At 37.6% G+C, this 21,259-nt stretch overlaps 3 protein-coding genes and 3 long non-coding RNA genes across 6 annotated transcripts; all 6 read left to right on the top strand.

Annotated features, from left to right (window-relative positions):
• Nucleotides 1–5,623: 5,623 nt before the first annotated feature.
• Nucleotides 5,624–6,618, top strand: LOC110923226. The gene is made up of 3 exons (XR_002583864.2): nt 5,624–6,312; nt 6,410–6,477; nt 6,560–6,618. It is a non-coding gene; the product is annotated as an uncharacterized LOC110923226 (long non-coding RNA).
• Nucleotides 6,619–6,696: 78 nt separating this feature from the next.
• On the top strand, nt 6,697–7,152 carry LOC110926246. Its single transcript, XR_002585074.2, has 3 exons — nt 6,697–6,846; nt 6,944–7,011; nt 7,094–7,152. It is a non-coding gene; the product is annotated as an uncharacterized LOC110926246 (long non-coding RNA).
• Nucleotides 7,153–7,230: 78 nt separating this feature from the next.
• Nucleotides 7,231–8,187, top strand: LOC110923530. Its single transcript, XR_002584136.2, has 5 exons — nt 7,231–7,380; nt 7,478–7,545; nt 7,628–7,684; nt 7,784–7,920; nt 8,029–8,187. It is a non-coding gene; the product is annotated as an uncharacterized LOC110923530 (long non-coding RNA).
• Nucleotides 8,188–12,616: 4,429 nt separating this feature from the next.
• LOC110876205 lies at nt 12,617–13,683 on the top strand. Its single transcript, XM_022124382.2, has 5 exons — nt 12,617–12,763; nt 12,836–13,130; nt 13,217–13,286; nt 13,391–13,515; nt 13,610–13,683. Exons 1-5 carry the CDS (start codon nt 12,623–12,625, stop codon nt 13,681–13,683), a joined length of 705 nt encoding a protein of 234 aa, XP_021980074.2. The 5' UTR covers nt 12,617–12,622.
• A 221-nt stretch (nt 13,684–13,904) lies between these two features.
• On the top strand, nt 13,905–14,963 carry LOC110876204 (F-box/kelch-repeat protein At3g06240). The gene has a single exon (XM_022124381.1). The coding sequence runs from the start codon at nt 13,905–13,907 to the stop codon at nt 14,961–14,963; it is 1,059 nt and encodes a 352-aa protein (XP_021980073.1).
• Nucleotides 14,964–15,213: 250 nt separating this feature from the next.
• Nucleotides 15,214–20,128, top strand: LOC110876203. Its single transcript, XM_022124380.1, has 4 exons — nt 15,214–15,625; nt 15,709–16,400; nt 16,481–16,718; nt 16,821–20,128. The coding sequence occupies exons 1-4, from the start codon at nt 15,214–15,216 to the stop codon at nt 20,126–20,128; spliced, it is 4,650 nt and encodes a 1,549-aa protein (XP_021980072.1).
• The last annotated feature ends 1,131 nt before the right edge of the window (nt 20,129–21,259 follow it).

Genomic DNA, 21,259 nt, shown 5'->3' with positions numbered 1-21,259 from the left:
CGACGATATTTATGTTACTGTTTTATTTGATTCGGGTGCTGATACAAGTTATATGTCACTGAAAATGGGTAAATTATTAAAACGTACACCAACACCCCTAGACACTAAACACGTCGTAGAACTAGCAAATGGTAAAAGTGTAGAAGCCACGCAGGTAGTCAAGGGTTGTAGTATTGTTCTAGCGGGTCAGACTTTCTCGATTGATCTCATACCCATAGTTTTGGGTAGTTTCGACGTCGTCATCGGTATGGATTGGTTATCCCAACATCATGCGGAGATCTTATGCAAAGAAAAAGTTATTCGTATTCCTCGCTCCAGTCAGGAACCTCTCGAAGTACAAGGTGACAAGAGTGGTGCTGTGGTTGGCATCATCTCTTACTTAAAGGCGCAGAAATGTTTACGAAAGGGACATACCGCCATTCTGGCACTTGTCACTGACGCATCAGCAAAGGAAAAGAAGCTGGAGGATATACCAGTTGTGCGTGATTTTCCTCAAGTGTTTCCTGAAGATTTACCTGGTTTACCTCCTCATCGTCAAGTTGAGTTTCAGATTGAATTAGCTCCAGGAGCAGCACCAATAGCCCGCGCACCGTATCGTTTAGCTCCAACCGAACTGGAAGAACTGTCGAAGCAGCTGCAAGAGCTCTTGGAAAAGGGCTTTATTCGTCCAAGCTCTTCGCCTTGGGGAGCTCCAGTGTTATTTGTGAAGAAGAAAGACGGTACGTTCAGAATGTGTATAGACTACCGTGAACTCAACAAGGTGACAGTGAAGAACCGTTATCCTCTTCCGCGCATCGACGACTTATTCGACCAGTTGCAAGGGTCGTGTTACTATTCCAAGATTGATTTAAGGTCAGGGTATCATCAGCTGAGAGTCCGGGATGAGGACGTCTCCAAAACCGCTTTCAGAACTCGCTACGGTCATTACGAGTTTCTTGTCATGCCATTCGGGCTTACAAACGCACCTGCAGTCTTCATGGATCTTATGAACAGGGTGTGCAAACCCTATCTCGACAAGTTTGTTATCGTTTTCATCGACGACATTTTGATTTACTCCAAGAGTCAGGAGGAGCACGAGCAGCACTTACGCCTTATCTTGGAACTTCTTCGAAAGGAGCAACTGTATGCAAAGTTTTCAAAATGCGACTTCTGGCTTCGTGAAGTCCACTTCTTAGGCCATGTGGTGAACAAGGATGGGATTCATGTCGATCCATCCAAGGTTGATTCGATCAGAAACTGGCCAGCACCACGTACACCAACAGAAATACGCCAATTCTTGGGTTTGGCGGGTTACTACAGGCGATTTATTAAAGACTTCTCCAAGATCGCGCAACCACTCACTATGCTTACACAGAAAGGTGTCGTTTACAGATGGGGTAATACGCAAGAGACCGCTTTCCAGTACTTAAAGGATAGGCTTTGCAGCGCACCTATTCTTTCATTGCCAGAGGGCACGGATGACTTCGTGGTCTATTGTGACGCATCGATACAGGGGCTTGGTTGTGTATTGATGCAACGTGATAAAGTGATAGCCTACGCTTCTCGGCAACTCAAGGTTCATGAACGGAACTACACGACGCACGATTTAGAGCTGGGAGCTGTTGTTTTCGCGCTTAAGATATGGCGACACTACCTGTACGGTACCAGGTGCACGATTTACACCGATCACAGGAGTCTCGAGCATATCCTTAAGCAAAAAGATTTGAATATGCGTCAACGAAGATGGGTTGAACTACTGAACGACTACGAATGTGCCATCAAGTATCATCCAGGGAAGGCCAATGTTGTGGCTGATGCCCTCAGTCGGAAAGACACTTTACCTAAGCGCGTGCGAGCGCTACAGCTTACCATTCAGTCCAGTCTTCCTGCACAGATACGAGCTGCTCAGATAGAAGCACTAAAACCCGAAAACGTCAAGGCTGAAGCCTTGCGCGGTTCAAGGCAACAAATGGAACAAAAGGAAGACGGCGCCTACTATGTAACGGGGCGTATTTGGGTCCCACTTTATGGCGGCTTACGCGAACTTGTGATGGATGAAGCGCACAAGTCTCGCTACTCGGTACATCCAGGGTCGGATAAGATGTACCACGATATCAGAACAACTTACTGGTGGCCAAACATGAAAGCTCTTATCGCAACTTACGTCGGCAAGTGTTTAACTTGTGCAAGGGTTAAAATCGAGTACCAGAAACCATCAGGCCTACTTCAGCAACCAGAAATACCACAATGGAAATGGGAGCAAATTTCCATGGATTTTGTTACTGGCCTACCTAGATCCCAGCGTGGGAATGACACTATCTGGGTGGTCGTTGATCGGCTCACAAAGTCTGCTCACTTCTTGGCTATCAAAGAAAAGGATAAGTTTTCTACCCTAGCAGACATCTACATGAAAGAAGTTGTTTCGAGGCACGGAGTGCCCATCTCTATTATTTCGGATCGCGATGCACGATTCACGTCAGAACTTTGGCAAGCGATGCACAAATCTTTCGGCTCACGATTAGACATGAGCACAGCATATCATCCTCAGACGGATGGGCAGTCTGAGCGAACTATTCAAACTCTAGAAGACATGCTTCGAGCGTGTGTCATCGATTTCGGCAACGGCTGGGAAAAGCACCTCCCTTTGGTGGAGTTCTCGTACAATAACAGTTACCATACCAGCATTCAAGCCGCTCCATTCGAGGCATTGTACGGACGTAAATGCCGGTCACCTCTCTGTTGGGCAGAGGTGGGGGATAGTCAAATTACGGGTCCAGAGATTGTTGTGGACGCCACAGAAAAGATAGCACAGATACGGCAACGCATGGCGGCAGCACGCGACCGTCAGAAAGCCTACGCGGACAAGCGTAGAAAGCCATTGGAATTTGAGGTCGGGGACCGGGTTTTATTGAAAGTTTCACCCTGGAAGGGTGTGGTACGTTTTGGTAAACGGGGCAAACTCAATCCGCGGTACGTCGGACCGTTCGAAATCTTAGAAAAGATTGGCAAAGTAGCCTACAGATTAAACCTACCTCCTGAACTCGGTGCAGTTCACAATGTATTTCACGTGTCCAATCTGAAGAAATGCCTATCAGATGAGACCCTTATAGTTCCTTTTAAGGAACTCACTATCGACGAGCGGTTGCAGTTCGTCGAGGAACCAGTTGAAATCACGGACCGGGATGTTAAGGTCCTCAAACACAAGAGAATCCCTCTTGTTCGAGTTCGTTGGAACTCCCAGCGTGGCCCGGAGTATACATGGGAACGCGAAGACCAGATGAAAGAAAAGTATCCCCAGTTATTCGAAACCAATGCATCCACTTCTGAGGCTGAAGCTACTACTACTGAATTTCGGGACGAAATTCCAAATCAACGGGGGGATGATGTGACACCCCAGGAAAACCAGTGAACAACGTAACTTACCCAGCTTCCTCAGTGAGTGCGTACCAAATTTCGGGACGAAATTTCTTTTAAGTTGGGGATAATGTGACAACTCGAGTTTCTGATTTTCACTTTCGCACTTGATGCGTGTTGACTTTGACTGTTTAGTTGTTTGTATTGTGAATTGGAAGTTGTACGTGTTGTGTTTTAATGAAACGATTGTCATTTGGCCTATATGTGATTACTTGCTGTGGTAGAAAATAATGTTAGGATTATTATTAAAACACTTAGTCTAGATCGGAACATGTCATACAGTTCGAAGGATTCGAAGGACCACGAAGGATGACCTTCGATTCGAAGACCTCGAAACATATCCTTCGAGCACGAAACATATCCTTCGAGCATGAAACATATCCTTCGAGCACGAAACATATCCTTCGATATGTTTCGGCCCAGTCTTTCCAATGGGCTTGGCCCATTACTGTGATACGTATATATAAGGATGCATGTAAACTGATGGTTATTTTCTAAGAAAAACCCTAGTTCCTTTGTGTGTGTGCGACGGCAAAGCAGACTTAGTCCCTGTTCGAAGGATTTTATTTCCGCAACCCCGATTTCCGGTTAGTGTGTGATGTTGTTTATGATGTATGATTTCATGATTGATCAATGGTCTTGCAATATGTTGTTTATATGTTGTCATGAATCGGATAAGCTAGGTTTAGCAAATATAATTGGATTGAATAGTCATGATTACTAGGATGTTGTTGTTGATCGGTTAGCAAATCGGTCAAACTTGTTTGATTAATCGGCCGGATTGTTTGTATACGAATTGGATATGTATGTTAATCAGGTTGATAATCGGCTAAATATGGTAATCGGACATGTTCATGTAATCGACACCTATGTGTAAGTTGGATAGTTTAAATAATCTTGTTATTCAGATTAGGGTTCTTGATAAACATGGGAATTATGCTTGTTTGATCTGGTTGATGTTAACTGATTTGTGATATTGGTGTTAATTGATAATCACAGCAAAACTTGGAAACTTGTAACGTAACTGATATCCATCGAAAGATATCAGTTACTCGAAACATGGTAGTAACCGAAAGATACCGAAAGATACTAGATGTTCGAAACATAGTGTTGACCGAAGGATAGCAATGACCGAATGATAACATTAAGTTCGAAACATAACATTCTGTTCGAAAGATAGCTATGATACCTGTTAGTCGAAAGATCTCTAATGTGTCGAAAGATGACCATGAATTGAATGATAGCTGATGTTCTACTGTGAAATAATACGTGTTGTGTCGATATGCAAACTGACTGTTATGTGAACATTAAATTGCATGCGTATCGTTGTGAACATGAACTGATTTGTTATACGTGCATACGATAGGACGTGAATAAATTACTTGTGAGTGCATAACCTAGCATACCGAGCAAACCAAGGTGAGTTCACACAGCCAAGGCATGGGTTCCCAGGGTGGGAATGGGTTGGATGATTACTTGTGCATACTTTGATACTGTAACGAACGATTAAACTGTTGATGCTTACGAACTACTCAACTGCCTTCGCACCCACCCTGGTCGGTAAAGACTATGGTCGCGAACGAACTGATAAATTGCCTTCGCACACACCCTGGTCGGTAAAGACTATGGTCGCGAACTAACGAACCTAATCTTCGCACACATGCCTGGGAGGCCGCGATGGAACTGATACGATATGAAACTTAACTGAACGAACGCACTATTACCCAAACTAAACTATAAAATGTGAACTCGCTCAACTAGTTTGTTGATTATCTGCTGCATGCCTTGCAGGACCTTAGGTACATATTGGAGCTTGCACAAGGAAGGAGCAGGTCGTTGTGGGGCTTGGATCTTGATCATCTTATTGAACACTTTTGATATTTGACATTTATTTGCTATGAGTTTTACAATAATACGTTTCCGCTAAACAATGACAACTTACTTATGTTTTGGAAACACCTTTCATATGGAATTGGTTTGGTTTATATTGCATTTACTTTTACTTTATACAATGTTCTGTATGATTGGTGGCTTGATCCTGGTCAGTCACGCTCCCAAGCGGTGATACTCCGCGTGTGGATTTTGGGGGTGTGACACTACTTGACCCGGTTTTTGTTTGATGGATCCAATATATTCGTATTATCACAGTTTACAACCACAATTTCATCCGCCGCTCCACATTTCTTTCACTTTCTAAACCCTAGATCCTCCACCGCATAACTGAAGCACCTCCACCGCACCTCCACCGCTCATCCATGGAACCTGTCTTTGCCATCACCGTCTTCTCCCCTTTCATCCATGGAACAGGTCATGTTTTTAACCCTATTTTGTACGTTTTTTTTTAATCTTTGTCAGATCTGTGATAATACTTTTAGATCTGTTTTAATACTTTTAGATTTGTGATAATACTTTTAGATCTGTGATAATACTTTTAGATCTGTGATAATACTTTTAGATCTGTGTTGGTTTTGTGATTATTTTAATGTTCTGTGAATGGATCAACATTAGGGCTTTTTGTTTGATAATTAGGGCTTTGTCAAATCTGTGAATGGACCAATTTTAATTTCTTGCATTAGGGCTTTGTCAGATCTGTGATAATACTTTTAGATCTGTTTTAATACTTTTAGATCTGTGATAATACTTTTAGATCTGTGAATCTGTGATAATTCTTTTAGATCTATGATAATACTTTTAGATGTGTGATAATACTTTTAGATCTGTGTTGGTTTTGTGATTATTTTAATGTTCTGTGAGATTTATAGAGAAAACGTAATTTCTGTTTCATAATTAGGGCTTTTTGTTTGATCTAATCGGTTACTGAATTATGGTTTTGTTTGTAAGGAGAATCCGATTGCAAGCTCACCGGCGAAGGAAGCATACAGGAATCGGCTGGCGGACAGCCTCAACATGGGAGTTATGGTGAGTGCATGCACATACCAAATAGTCATCGCTTAATATGATTTAAATTTGAATCTCTCTAATTAAAAGTAGTTTTGCTGTTACTTTGTTTTTTTAGGATTGGTTTGATCCAATTGCTGATTCGACTACTAGCCATCTCGATCTGATTCCCCACATGGTTTAGGGGTAATTGATTTTGTTTTTGACGTTTAAAGGTTTTAAAAATCATTGAATTTTGTATTAAATGGGAATTTCGACATCATTTCAGGAGAAGTTTAAAACAACAGGACTATGGAAGGATATACGGTGCTACATTGACAGTCAAGTGAGACCCCATCTCTTTGTTTAAAGTTCAAACACATAATTTGTTTTCAGTTTTTAATTTTCAATGAATTATACGAAAACGTAATTTCTGTTTCATAATTAGGGCTTTTTGTTTGATCTAATCGGTTACTGAATTATGGTTTTGTTTGTAAGGAGAATCCGATTGCAAGCTCACCGGCGAAGGAAGCATACAGGAATCGGCTGGCGGACAGCCTCAACATGGGAGTTATGGTGAGTGCATGCACATACCAAATAGTCATCGCTTAATATGATTTAAATTTGAATCTCTCTAATTAAAAGTAGTTTTGCTGTTACTTTGTTTTTTTAGGATTGGTTTGATCCAATTGCTGATTCGACTACTAGCCATCTCGATCTGATTCCCCACATGGTTTAGGGGTAATTGATTTTGTTTTTGACGTTTAAAGGTTTTAAAAATCATTGAATTTTGTATTAAATGGGAATTTCGACATCATTTCAGGAGAAGTTTAAAACAACAGGACTATGGAAGGATATACGGTGCTACATTGACAGTCAAGTGAGACCCCATCTCTTTGTTTAAAGTTCAAACACATAATTTGTTTTCAGTTTTTAATTTTCAATGAATTATACGAAAACGTAATTTCTGTTTCATAATTAGGGCTTTTTGTTTGATCTAATCGGTTACTGAATTATGGTTTTGTTTGTAAGGAGAATCCGATTGCAAGCTCACCGGCGAAGGAAGCATACAGGAATCGGCTGGCGGACAGCCTCAACATGGGAGTTATGGTGAGTGCATGCACATACCAAATAGTCATCGCTTAATATGATTTAAATTTGAATCTCTCTAATTAAAAGTAGTTTTGCTGTTACTTTGTTTTTTTAGGATTGGTTTGATCCAATTGCTGATTCGACTACTAGCCATCTCGATCTGATTCCCCACATGGTTTAGGGGTAATTGATTTTGTTTTTGACGTTTAAAGGTTTTAAAAATCATTGAATTTTGTATTAAATGGGAATTTCGACATCATTTCAGGAGAAGTTTAAAACAACAGGACTATGGAAGGATATACGGTGCTACATTGACAGTCAAGTGAGACCCCATCTCTTTGTTTAAAGTTCAAACACATAATTTGTTTTCAGTTTTTAATTTTCAATGAATTATACTAATTGTGATACTCTTATTGTGCAGCTCTACGGTTTGTAGGTTGAAGTTTGCTTAACACGCTTCAACCGTCGAACTTGGTGCGGCTCAATTGAATAAGGAATGAAGTAGGTAATGTACCTAGAATCTTGGCAGAAGGAAGCGACTGGAGTTTGTTTTTTAAGGTATTTACCGATTTTATTTACTTAATATTTAATGCATCTTTCCTGTTGTCATCGTATAACGTATTTATTTGTTCATGAGCTTTTTGTTTCTTGCCCCTTCTCCTGCAGGTAGTAATTTCAATCTATCTTTTCAAGTTGCTTGTGGTGAACAACTTTCCCACATCAATGGGAGTAGGTATGATTTTTGCTCTTTTTCTCATTGCTTCATGCTAGGTGCTTGGCCGGTTAGGCGGGCTGTGTAACGGGCCAAAACTACGGGCAGGTCGACCCAAAACACGTTTCGAATGGTTTTGATAAATAATTAGGGTGTCCAATATAAGCACAGATTTTGTATCATTATTATAATATACTACTTTGAATAAACTGATTCAAAAATTTTATGTACTAAAAGTACACTTTGCACGGCTGTCGACCTATTTGACTTGCTTGCCACATTTTTTTAGCTAATTTATTGTTTGACCCGTTAGATATAAACATAGTCGGAATTGGATCGACCCGTTTGTAAGTGTTTGACCCGTTTGCTGTTACTTTGTTTTTTTAGGATTGGTTTGATCCAATTACTTTGGTAGTCTATATAATTTGTGTGCTTTATAATGGTCTTTTTTGTATTTAAAGAAACTAACTTTGTTATTCTATTTTAACCATGAAGCATGATGGTCTGTTTTGGTTTCTTATGTGTGTTATATTTGTATTTTTAAGCTTGATTCTTTAGGGGATTTAGGGGAAAAATTAAAGATTTTGTGTGTGGAGATATAATTAGTTATATGTGTTTTTATGTTTTGATTATGCAGATTTGAAATATTATAAAAATTCAACTGGCTTTGTTTTACTGTTGTTTCGAATTTTGAAATAAGAATCTAGGTTAAAAGCTATATAGTTTGTGTGCTTTATAATGGTCTTTTTTGTATTTAAAGAAACTAACTTTGTTATTCTATTTTAACCATGAAGCATGATGGTCTGTTTTGGTTTCTTATGTGTGTTATATTTGTATTGGATGTGAAGTGTGTTTAGTTAGAATCCAACTTCAACTTATAATCCAAAGACAATTCAAAAATCAAGTCATGTCAGTAGCTTTTCTTTGACTTTTGTCCTTTTTGTTTTTTTACTACTTACCACTTCTTTACATGTCAACCTTTTCAACAACAAAAATTTTATGTACTAAAAGTACACTTTGCACGGCTGTCGACCTATTTGACTTGCTTGCCACATTTTTTTAGCTAATTTATTGTTTGACCCGTTAGATATAAACATAGTCGGAATTGGATCGACCCGTTTGTAAGTGTTTGACCCGTTTGCTGTTACTTTGTTTTTTTAGGATTGGTTTGATCCAATTACTTTGGTAGTCTATATAATTTGTGTGCTTTATAATGGTCTTTTTTGTATTTAAAGAAACTAACTTTGTTATTCTATTTTAACCATGAAGCATGATGGTCTGTTTTGGTTTCTTATGTGTGTTATATTTGTATTTTTAAGCTTGATTCTTTAGGGGATTTAGGGGAAAAATTAAAGATTTTGTGTGTGGAGATATAATTAGTTATATGTGTTTTTATGTTTTGATTATGCAGATTTGAAATATTATAAAAATTCAACTGGCTTTGTTTTACTGTTGTTTCGAATTTTGAAATAAGAATCTAGGTTAAAAGCTATATAGTTTGTGTGCTTTATAATGGTCTTTTTTTGTATTTAAAGAAACTAACTTTGTTATTCTATTTTAACCATGAAGCATGATGGTCTGTTTTGGTTTCTTATGTGTGTTATATTTGTATTGGATGTGAAGTGTGTTTAGTTAGAATCCAACTTCAACTTATAATCCAAAACAATTCAAAAAGCAAGTCATGTCAGTAGCTTTTCTTTGACTTTTGTCCTTTTTGTTTTTTTACTACTTACCACTTCTTTACATGTCAACCTTTTCAACAACCAAGTCATATCAGTATCCAAGATTTTACTGTTGTCTCTTGCTTGGTTCAGTGTCTATAAGTACACAAACCCTCAACTACACTCAACTGACTACTGCTTTTACATCTACAGCTGTAAAGCAACATTTTACTGTTTTGTGAAAGAGAGCATGCTTGCTTCAGTCTCTATAAATACTTCATCAAGCTCAACACTATACAATCACTCAACTCAGACGAATTAAACTTTCACATTGTAAGTTTATCTCAGTTGAACTAAATCCTACTTTTAAGTCTTGCATCAATTAAACCTTCAAAACATCAATCTAACAACTTCTATTTTACTTCGATTTCAGAATATATTGACTCTTTGCATCTGGATCTTGCGTTGTTCCTCGGCTCTCACATCAAGGTTTCACATTTTTTGTTGGCTTTTTACATCTGCCTCTTGCATTATTGTAAGTTCTTCCAAATTTCTTGGTTTTTTGATCTGTTTTGTTTAACTGCCTCTTTGTTTTTTGGGCTGTTGATATGTACCAGTGACTCATGTGTTGGTTTTATTTTTCTTTCTTTCATATTTGCTGTTTGCTGTTTCATATTTTTCTTTATTTATCATATTTGTTGTTTGCTGTTTATGGTATGCATATTGCAAAATCACCCTCTTCTGGTATATCAAATATATTAGTGTTCGTTCTTTTATTAAATATATTAGTGTTCGTTCTTTGATAAAAAAGAATAATTCAGGTATATCAAATATATTAGTGTTCGTTCTTTTTTGGGTTCAATTAAAAGGATTTAACTGTCCACACTGTATAGCCTGGAATAGGTTATACAACCCCCTTCCAACACACACATAGTTTGCAACAATGAAAAGTTTAAGTGGGCTGGAACATGATTTATCTCACTAATATTTTCATAAAATAAATTTAAAACCACAAATTATTTATGTAATTATAGTCGCTAATCACAACTTCTGAAATAATGAACATCATGTGTTGGTAGGGATCAAAGAAGGCTGTTGTCTATTGATGGGCTGAGCTGTCATACAAATGTGCGTGACTGGAGTTTTTTTGGCAACCAGCTCCACACCAGTGACTACATTATTTAGTTGCATGATAAACACAATCACACAAACGATGCATATAGTCACAAAAATAACAACATTAATACACCCGCTATTAATCTACCCGACCAATTAATCATACCTTTCATATACATATAATTAAGTTAAAATATTTATTTTAGTTGTTATATGTTATTGTTCTTTTCCTTGTATGAAAATATCTTTGAAAAAGAATGTCACCAACTCACCTAAGTGAAGTATGTGTAAAGTATGGAAAAAAGATTTGACACGTTTTTTTGTAATGGACTTGACACATTAAACGTTTAGGTTTTTAATTTCTTGTTCTAATTTCTTTGTGTTTTGTTGAGTTGTTAATTTGTTTCTAAAGTTAAATCGTTTTAAATCGTTTTATACAGTCAGTTAAATCTTTTATTTAATATATACATATATATATTGTTCTTTTCTATATATATATAACATAAGTAATGATTAAGAAAATAACTTGAATTAAAGGATCATCACAAGCACTATCAATCAATCGTCCCCGTCCAATTAAAACAGAGTAAATGTGTCCTATGTACAAGCTCAGCCACTTCCTGTAGTAAAAAGGAAACGCCTTTTAACTTAAGTATAGCCGGAGGATTACAACACATATGAGCTGTCATACAAATGTCCGTGACTGGAGATAAACTAAAAACTGAAATGATGTTATGGTGTGTATACTTTTCAACATATTTATATACAAGTATACATATGTTGGTGTTACGGTGGGTATACTTTTTTTTGCGAAATACATACAAGAGTCGCCATTATGAATTCTTATATTGCTTAACATATTGAATCAATAGCATGCTCAGTTAGGTGGGCATTATGAACTCTCAGATTTGATTTACTGACTGATATTGAATTTTTTTTATGGTCAAACACTTAAGAACTCAAACACTATCAATCAATCGTCCCCGTCCAATTAAACAGAGTAAATGTGTCCTGTGTACAAGCTCAGCCACTTCCTGTAGTAAAAAGGAAACGCCTTTTAATCAAACTATTTTTATTTGCTTTAAAATTGATCTTTATATACAATCAAAATTGTATTTTTCAGTTTATAAATCACTCCAAACAAATATCAATTGAGAGGTATGGGTGGTGGTTATCCAATTCCTATTGAACCACAAGGATCAACAAACCCAACTCTGGTGTCAAACCCACCTCCGGTGTCAAACCCACCTCCGGTGTCAAACCCACCTCCGGTGTCAAACCCTCATCCGGTGACAAACCTTGAACACGATGATCCATTTGGTTGGACGGATGAAGAGTTGAATTGCGCGTATGACTATACATTCGCTCAACTACAATTTGGTGGACTACAAATTGAGGAGGGGCATCATCGTCCGGTGGCAAACACTCCTATACTTCCTATGCATCCTCCACCTTCAAACCCCCCTTATGTGGAAAACTACAGTCAAACACAAGAACTACCGACCTGGGCTGAAGGGTACGAAACTGACCCTGGGGCGGTTTACGAACCACCATTGGATGAAAAAATGGTTTGGGAACCTTAGAACAACTTTTATGATGACTGTAGTTTTTTTTTTCTCGAATTAGTTTGAATCTTAATTATGTAACTTTTAATTATGTATTAGTTTAAATTTAAATTTGTTGCTGTTTAATTTTAATCATGTTTTAGTTTAAATTTTATTTCTGGAGTTTTTATTTTTTTAGTTAACTAATATTGAACACTTAATAGGATATGTCTGATCATTTTTCCGTTGAAGAATTTTCATCATTGACAAATGATAGAGCATGGTATAATATAATCTTTGTTAAGGTGGAGTTTATTTGGCATGACGTCGATGGAAAGAGATTAGTGGTTATATTTCTTGATCAACACGTAAGAACATTATTTTAATTTACTTTGTGTTATATAAGCGTTTTTCCACCACTAAATTTCTTTTCATTTTAGAGACAAAAAATTGTTGCGTTCGTCCCACAAAATTTGATACACAAATATAATGACGCGTCATTGATGGGTGGTTTTTTTTCGTTGAATCATTTCCAAATTGAGAATCTCAACTATCTTGAGTGCCCAAAGTACCAGAATTACGTGTTAGTTTGGTCCGAGAAGAAAATTGTCATCAACGAATATACAAAGCTTTCTTCACTTACGCTTACGATTCCAAGGGGTGCTTCTTTATATCCATTGGTCCCTTCCATTATAGAATTGAAGCATGACAGGAGACCTCAAATGGATATTGTTGGTACATATTAATTCTCTATCTATAATTTTTATTAAATATATAAAACTTTACATATGGTCTATACGATTTAACTGATTTGGTTTTAGATGTGGTTGGGAGAATAATAGAAGGCAAACGTGATCGATGTTGTTTTGAACTTTCTCTTCAAGATAAGACGTACGTTATTATTTATTATTAACATATTACAAACATAATATTTACGTTATATGTAAGAAAATATTATTATTAGAAGAACTTTAACCCAAAATCGTAATATACAGTGGTCACACAATACAATTGTTTTTGTCTGCCCTGAAGCCTTCCGATGTGATACGTTCCATTCGAGCCGTGCAACAAAGGTCCATCATATATGTATCACGTCTCAAGTTGGTTCATCTACCAGATAGTATGTTATGCTTTACACATGAACATTCTAATAATTAGTTAGATCTAATGGCTCATGTAGTTTAATAAAAGTTATATTTTATTTGTTATTTCAGTTAATATTTTGAAGTCTACGGAGTTGAGGACGATTACGTACGAACCGGATATGGTCGAGGCACGGGATATGTAAATTATGGATCGTTATCCAATTTGTGTTTAAGTTAGAAACATTTGGTGTTGTTATTTGTTTAGTTGTTGAATATTAAAGTCTCTCTTGGTGTTTCGTGTTTTGCTTTTTGTTTCCCTCATATTGATGTAATTGTAGAAATATTTATAATCTATCACCAAGGTATAATCTTCTTAGATTGGACAACTAAATAATCATTATCTGTATTAAACGAAGGTATAACCATGGCTGACCTTCCTACTCATACAATCGTGTTTGAGATATTAACGAGGCTGCCAGCAAAGGATGTAGGTCGTTCTAAGAGTGTATGTAAGCAATGGTATGCGTTATTGTCAACACAAGATTTCGTAAAGATACATTGTTCTCGCTCAGTAGTTTCATCTAACCAGAGAGTTCTACTAATTGACGACCTAACGTGTTCTGTTCGTCCAATCATCTCTAATAACAATGACTATGGTCCAAGCTCAATAGTTACATTTCCATTCCATCACCAAAATAATGATGTCTCAATACTTTCACATTTGAACGGATTGTTGTGTGTTTGCTTGAATGATACATACGAGCTGCTTCTTTGGAATCCAACAACTACTGCTTTCAAGCGTTTGTCAACCCCTGATTCTCATGGATTCTATATAAATAACCTTGATGCCATTGGTTTGTACGTTGACGCTGACGATGATTACAAGGTCTTGCATATAAAGCGTAGGAGTGGTGTACTTGGTGTCTATGTTTATTCTAGGGAAGTAGACTCTTGGAGAAATATTCCTTTCATAACAAGACAAGAGTACCTAAGCCCTCATTTCAATTGGTCAGCTGGCACATTTTGTGGTGGTACTCTATATTTCACTGTTTGCGAATGTTGGATTGGAGGTACGAATGTGGTGATTTGTTTTGATGTTAATTCGGAGCAGTTCAAGGAGATAAGCTTTCCACCCGTTCCTTCTAATGGAATGGTTCAAGGTGTTTTGGTTAATGTAAAAAATGTGCTTCACATGTTTGCTAGCACTGGCATGTTTGAGATGACGCATGACCTATGGACACTACAAGGGGATTACTGGATTAAGGTCTTATCATGTCCTCCGATCCCCCCGATATCATTGTCATTGTGGTGCGATATAAGACATTATGTGACAAATGGTAATTGGTTTGTGATGACTAAATTAGGGAAGTTGTTTACAATTGAAATGGATATGAAGCCCTTCGAATGTTTTTATCCCGTTTCTTGGTTTCGAGGTTTTAAGGGTGCGGTGTTTGTGCAGACCATTGTTTCACCAAGTATTTAGATTGGCTTTCACTTAATGTTATCATTATGTATGTCAATGTTTTAAGGATTTGTGTTTTTTTTTCTCTAAGTCATGATATTCCGTTTAAGTCATGTATTTTAATGTTATCATTATGTATTTCAATGTTATCCTTCGGTTTGTTTTTCTCTAAGTTATGTGTTGGAATGTTGTTATGATTTGAGAATTTCATCATCTATGATAACTCTCTTTTATTTAATTTGCAAGGTATTTGTCATTTTTTCAATTTACAATGACTAATGGACTCTCAAACCCTCGAAATCATGCTTCTAGCTCGAGTGCATCTACTAAAGCTGAAAAACGAAAAGAGTATCAAAAAAGATACTATGCTGCACGCAAAGAAAATAACAAAGTATCTAAATTTGGGAGTGGTGATGCCCCCCAAAGTGCTTCATCAATATCTTTAATGAATAATAGGTCAACAGAAAGGACACCGTTAAGAAGTTTACAAACTAATATTACTCAATTTCTACAAACAACAAATGAGAACGCCTCAAGTGTTTCTACTACAAAATGCAAGGAGTACAATGAAGGATGTTCTAATACACCAAACGATAATGGAATGCGTATTTCAAATGGCAGTCAAGTCAACCAAACCCCGATAGATGATGTAATTGACGTAGTCAGGCATAGAACATCACGAGGTTTCTATTTATTTAACAAAGATTTCTTTTTCGAACTTGACATCTTTTACAACCTTCATTACTTAATACACCAATTTTTTTAGGTATTCAAATTCATCCGCGTACTTTATTACCCCAATTTGCTGAAGTAGTTGATCAACCTTCCCTCCAACATGGGAGCGTAGAAGATGATCCTTATAATTTTGTTTACAATGGTGTACCTAGAGAGCATCGTGTTTTAAAGGAACGAGCCGCATGTCCTAATTGTGGAGCAAAACGATTTCAATTTGAATTTGATACCTTTTGTTGTATGAGTGGGAAAACCGTGTTAGCAAACTTAGAAATTCCAGAGGAATTGTACCGACTTTTCACGTCTCAAGATGAAATTGGAGATTTGTTTAGGCAAAACATCCGTGCTTATAACACCAATTTTTCTTTTGCCTCAATGGGTGTGACATTGGATGATACATTGAACAATATGAGAGACGGCGTATATACTTTTCGTGCACATAAAGGAATATATCACAGAATCGACCAATTAGTTCCGAGGGATGGGACTCCTAGGTACTTGCAGTTGTATTTTTACGATCCTGATACTGAGTTAGATCACAGACTCCAATGGCCAAATCTTGATCGGCGTATTACTCAGATTTTAACACGCGTTCTTTCTACAAACCCATATGTCGATACATTTAGAAGACTTGCGGAACTAGGACCTCTGGACAACTATAGAGTCACTTTGAATACTTCGGTTGAACTTGACCAAAGGGTGTACAACCGACCAACGACATCGGAGGTATATATAATATATTATATTAATTGCAATTATTTAATATAATTGCTTATTTTACTTACTTATAGTTCACAATTATATAGGTTGCTGGTATTTGGGTTGAAGGTAATGACAATATCACTTCGTATAAACGAAGTATTGTAGTGTACGGTAGGTCTGAATATAGCCAAACTATTCAGCCGTACTTCAGTTGTTACGATCCATTGTCGTATCCTTTATTTTTTCCTAATGGTGAGTCGGGTTGGCATGCTAACATACCACGTCAAGGAGTATCAATCAATGAGGTTCGCAACAATGACAACATCGAAGGAGAAATGGAAGGTACCAACAATTTGTTATCCTTTTTAAGTGAAGATCATAAAAATAGCGTAATGCGTTTTATTTTTATTAACTGTTTGTTTTTAATACATCTTCATCGTTCAGAGGCTAACACACGAAGTGGTAGAACAACCGTGGCTATGCGAGAGTACTACTGTTACAAGTTCCAGATTCGATCTACCGATAATGTGCTTTTGTTCGGTGGTAGGCTGCTACAGCAGTTTGTGGTTGATGTTTACATCAAAATTGAGACGTCACGCTTAGAATTTTGTGAGAGAAACCAGGAAAAAATTCGAGCCGAATTGTACCAAGGTATTGTGGATTGCGTCAATACTGGCGAGGTTCATGCAAACAGAGTCGGGAAAAGAATTGTGTTGCCTGCATCTTTCATCGGGGGGCCTCGCGACATGCGACGTCGGTTTCTAGATGCGATGACGTTAGTTCAAGACGACGGCAAGCCTGATGTATTCCTTACAATGACATGTAATCCTAAGTGGCCTGAGATATGTGATAACTTACATGTTGGTCAAACTGCTACAGATCGTCCAGACCTTGTTTCAAGAGTGTTCCGGGCTAAATTAGAAGATCTTAAGGATCAACTCTTCAAGAAACATGTCCTCGGGGAAGTTAAGTCATACGTCTATGTCATTGAATTTCAAAAGCGGGGTTTGCCGCACGCACATTTTCTCCTAATCATGTACCCGCAACACAAGATCAATAACGCGGACCATTATGATAAGGTTGTGTGTGCTGAAATTCCTAACAAACTAACACATCCCAGATTGCATGAGATGGTTGTCAAGCACATGATTCACGGTCCTTGCGGCAATTTACGATCAAGCAGTCCTTGTATGCAGGGTGATCCTAAAATTTGTCGTTTTCACTATCCTAGACAATTTAACGAACAGACGACACAAGGAGAAGATTCGTATCCGTTGTATCGAAGGAGAGACACCGGGATAGAAGTGGACCTACGAGGACAAACACTTGATAATAGATGGGTGGTCCCATATAACCCAAGGCTTTTGATGATGTTTAACTGCCACATGAATGTTGAAGTTTGCTCAAGTATAAAATCTGTGAAATATCTTTTCAAGTATGTTTATAAAGGACATGACAAACAGGTTATTCAAGTCGATCAAAGTGAGCCAGGGGTTGTTATTAATGAGATAAAAAGATTTCAAGATGCACGCTACATATCGCCCCCAGAGGCTATGTGGCGAATTTTTTCCTTCTCTCTTTCTCAAATCTTTCCTGCTGTTCTAGCCTTACAACTTCATCTCCCAAATAATCAGATGGTTAGATTTAGAGATGATGACTTGATGCCTAATATTGTTGATAGGGAAAGGGATAAGAGAACCATGCTAACAGCATTTTTTGATCAGAATAGAAACGATGAAACAGCAAGGGTACATTTGTATAAAGATTTTCCAAAACACTATACTTGGAATGGAAGCACACGCCGTTGGAGTCGTCGTTTCGGTAAAAAACAAAGAGGTCGTATCGTTTCCGCTAATCCAGCCGAAGGAGAAAGGTACTACTTACGCCTACTTTTGTCAAATGTCAGAGGGCCTACTTCTTTCGAACATCTTTGCACAGTTAATGGTCAACGGTGTGCGACATTTCGGAAAGCAGCTCTTGAGTTAGGCTTAATAGAAGACGATGAATATCTATCACAATGTCTCGAAGAAGCCTCTACGTTTCAGTTTCCCAATGCTCTTAGAAGGTTATTTGCGACCATAATGATTTTTTGCCAACCTGGAGATGTTCGAAAGTTATGGAATGACCACTTTGATTCACTATCTGAAGATCATCGGTTACACTGTCAAAGTATAGAACGAGTTCAAAATATGGTTCTTACCGAAATAAGTGTCTTGGTACAATCCATGGGTAAAAATTTCAATGAATTCGACCTTCCTAAGATAACTGACGATGTTAACTTACAAGATGCAGGTTATCGTGAGTTACAAGAAGAGTATGGGATTGTTTTGGAACCTGAACACTTGAGTGCCAAACATTCACTTAATCCGGACCAAAAAAATGTGTTTGATGAGATCATGATGCATGTTGATAATGATCTTCCAGGCGTGTTCTTTATTGATGGTCCAGGTGGAACTGGAAAAACATTTTTGTACATTGCCTTGCTTGCTGAAATTCGGTCACGTGGTCTTATTGCTCTCGCAACAGCTTCATCAGGTGCAGCGGCTAATAATATGCCAGGAGGTAGAACGGCTCACTCGAGATTCAAGATTCCTCTTAATCTTGAAAATAATTCAATGTGCAATATTAAAAAACAGAGTGGGGCCGCTAAACTGATTCGCTCTGCCAAAATAATCATATGGGATGAAGCGTCGATGGCTAAACGACAAGCGATAGAGGCAGTCGATCGTACATTCCAAGACATTATAGGTGTTAGTCTCCCATTTGTTGGAAAGATAATGGTTATGGGAGGTGACTTCAGACAGGTGTTGCCGGTTATCAAACGTGGCACTCGAGCACAGATTGTAGACTCCAGCGTACGAATGTCACCTCTTTGGTCTTTGACTAAGAAGATGCGGTTGACCATAAATATGAGAGCGCTGAAAGATCCATGGTTTTCTAAATTTCTTTTAAGAGTCGGCGATGGAACTGAAGAACCAATCGAAGGAAACTATATCCGCATACCCGATGACATGACAATTCAGTGCAACAACAAAGAAAACGCTATAAAAGAATTGATCCATGCCATCTTTCCATCAATTGAAGATAATGTATATTCTTCAGATTATATAATCTCTAGAGCAATATTGTCCACTAAAAATGATAGTGTTGACGAGATTAATAATCAAATGATTGAAATTTTTCAAGGGGAGGAAAAAGTTTATTACAGTTTTGATGAAGCTGAAGACGATCAGCGCAACTTCTATCCGGTCGAGTTCTTAAATTCGCTAAATGTTAGTGGATTGCCGCCTCATAAGCTTCATTTAAAAATTGGATGCCCAATAATATTGTTACGTAATATCGATCCATCACATGGCCTGTGTAATGGCACGCGGTTGATATGTAAGGGTTTCATGCGAAATGTTATTGATGCGGAAATTGCAGTTGGTCAACATGCCGGAAAAAGAGTTTTTTTGCCAAGAATCCCTCTAACCCTTTCTGAAGATGACATGTTCCCATTCAAGCTGAAAAGAAAACAATTTCCAATTCGACTTAGCTTTTCCATGACGATTAATAAAGCTCAAGGTCAAACAATTCCGAACGTTGGTATTTATCTACCGGATTCTGTATTTTCACATGGACAACTTTATGTCGCGTTATCAAGAGGGATTTCAAGACAAAGTACGAAGGTGTTGGTACATCTCGCCAAAGAATTCAAACAACGCGGAGTTTACACATCAAATGTTGTCTACCAGGAAGTGTTGCGTGATTAATTAATCGCATCCTTATCAAAAAGAAGGTAAGTTAGTAGATGTTGTGCCTTATTTGCTTCCAGAAATTACCTTTTAATTACTATTTTAAATCACTGTAAGTGTCTAACATTTTTTTTATGTGTTGAAATCTGGTACAGTAGAGGAGAAGATGCAAGAAAGTCATAAGCGAACGGATGTATTGGTAAAACAGGAAGAGATACAAGAGACTCCCCACATTTTGTTTTTATTGTTTTGTCCAGCTACTTGACTATTTTGAACTCTTCTTGTTTTTAATTACATCTACTTCCTTGTTTTGTACTCTTCTTGTAGAAGATCACCAAAGAATCGATAAACTAACAGAAAAACCAGTGCCATCATATCACGAATAAGAAAACTAACTTAAGTACTATACAATATATTACGAGACGACGGATAAACTAACGGTAAACAATTATACTATTGTAAATTGCCACTCCCGCCGCATCGCGCGGGTACGTGACTAGTATATATATGTATATATATATATACGGATTTAGTTGTTTATTGACTTGCTGTAGATCCGTTTCGTTCAACACGATTAAAACGATCTCAACACAGTTGCGTGTCTAAACAATGGTACGTAGATTCATTTCATATCCCAATGTACCTCCGAACGATTCCTCCGTTCTAAATCGAATGCCTTGCGGTACTTATTGCTTTCTCATTTTCGACCAGAAACAGTGGCTCTTTGATGTTCCATATTCAACTGAAAACACTATGACATTGTGTAAATCAAATCTTCAGGCTTGTTCGGTACATAATCATTTGATTTCCAACACGGTGAATTTGTTCAGTCACCACTATACTTGAGTTATGCCACTGCGACACCTTGTGGTGTCATTTCAAACTTGTAGCTTGTGCTAATCATGGTCAACCGTTTCACGCAAAATTGCATATACTTGTGTTTGACTTGTCATTTAAACATTTCCGATGCAACTACAATGAGACACCACATTCACTTGAATTTCATTTGGCGTACTTTCGCAATTCAAAAATGCCAACTCACTAAACCTTACCATTCATTTATTCGGGAGTTGATAGATCATTTTACTATTACCTTTGAATTATTAATTTTAAATGCATATAGCGAATGCTATGGTTTATGAGTACTCG

This window comes from Helianthus annuus, chromosome 4 (assembly GCF_002127325.2).
Source record: "Helianthus annuus cultivar XRQ/B chromosome 4, HanXRQr2.0-SUNRISE, whole genome shotgun sequence".
Lineage (NCBI taxonomy): Eukaryota > Viridiplantae > Streptophyta > Magnoliopsida > Asterales > Asteraceae > Helianthus > Helianthus annuus.
This window is presented reverse-complemented; position numbering and strand designations above follow the sequence as displayed.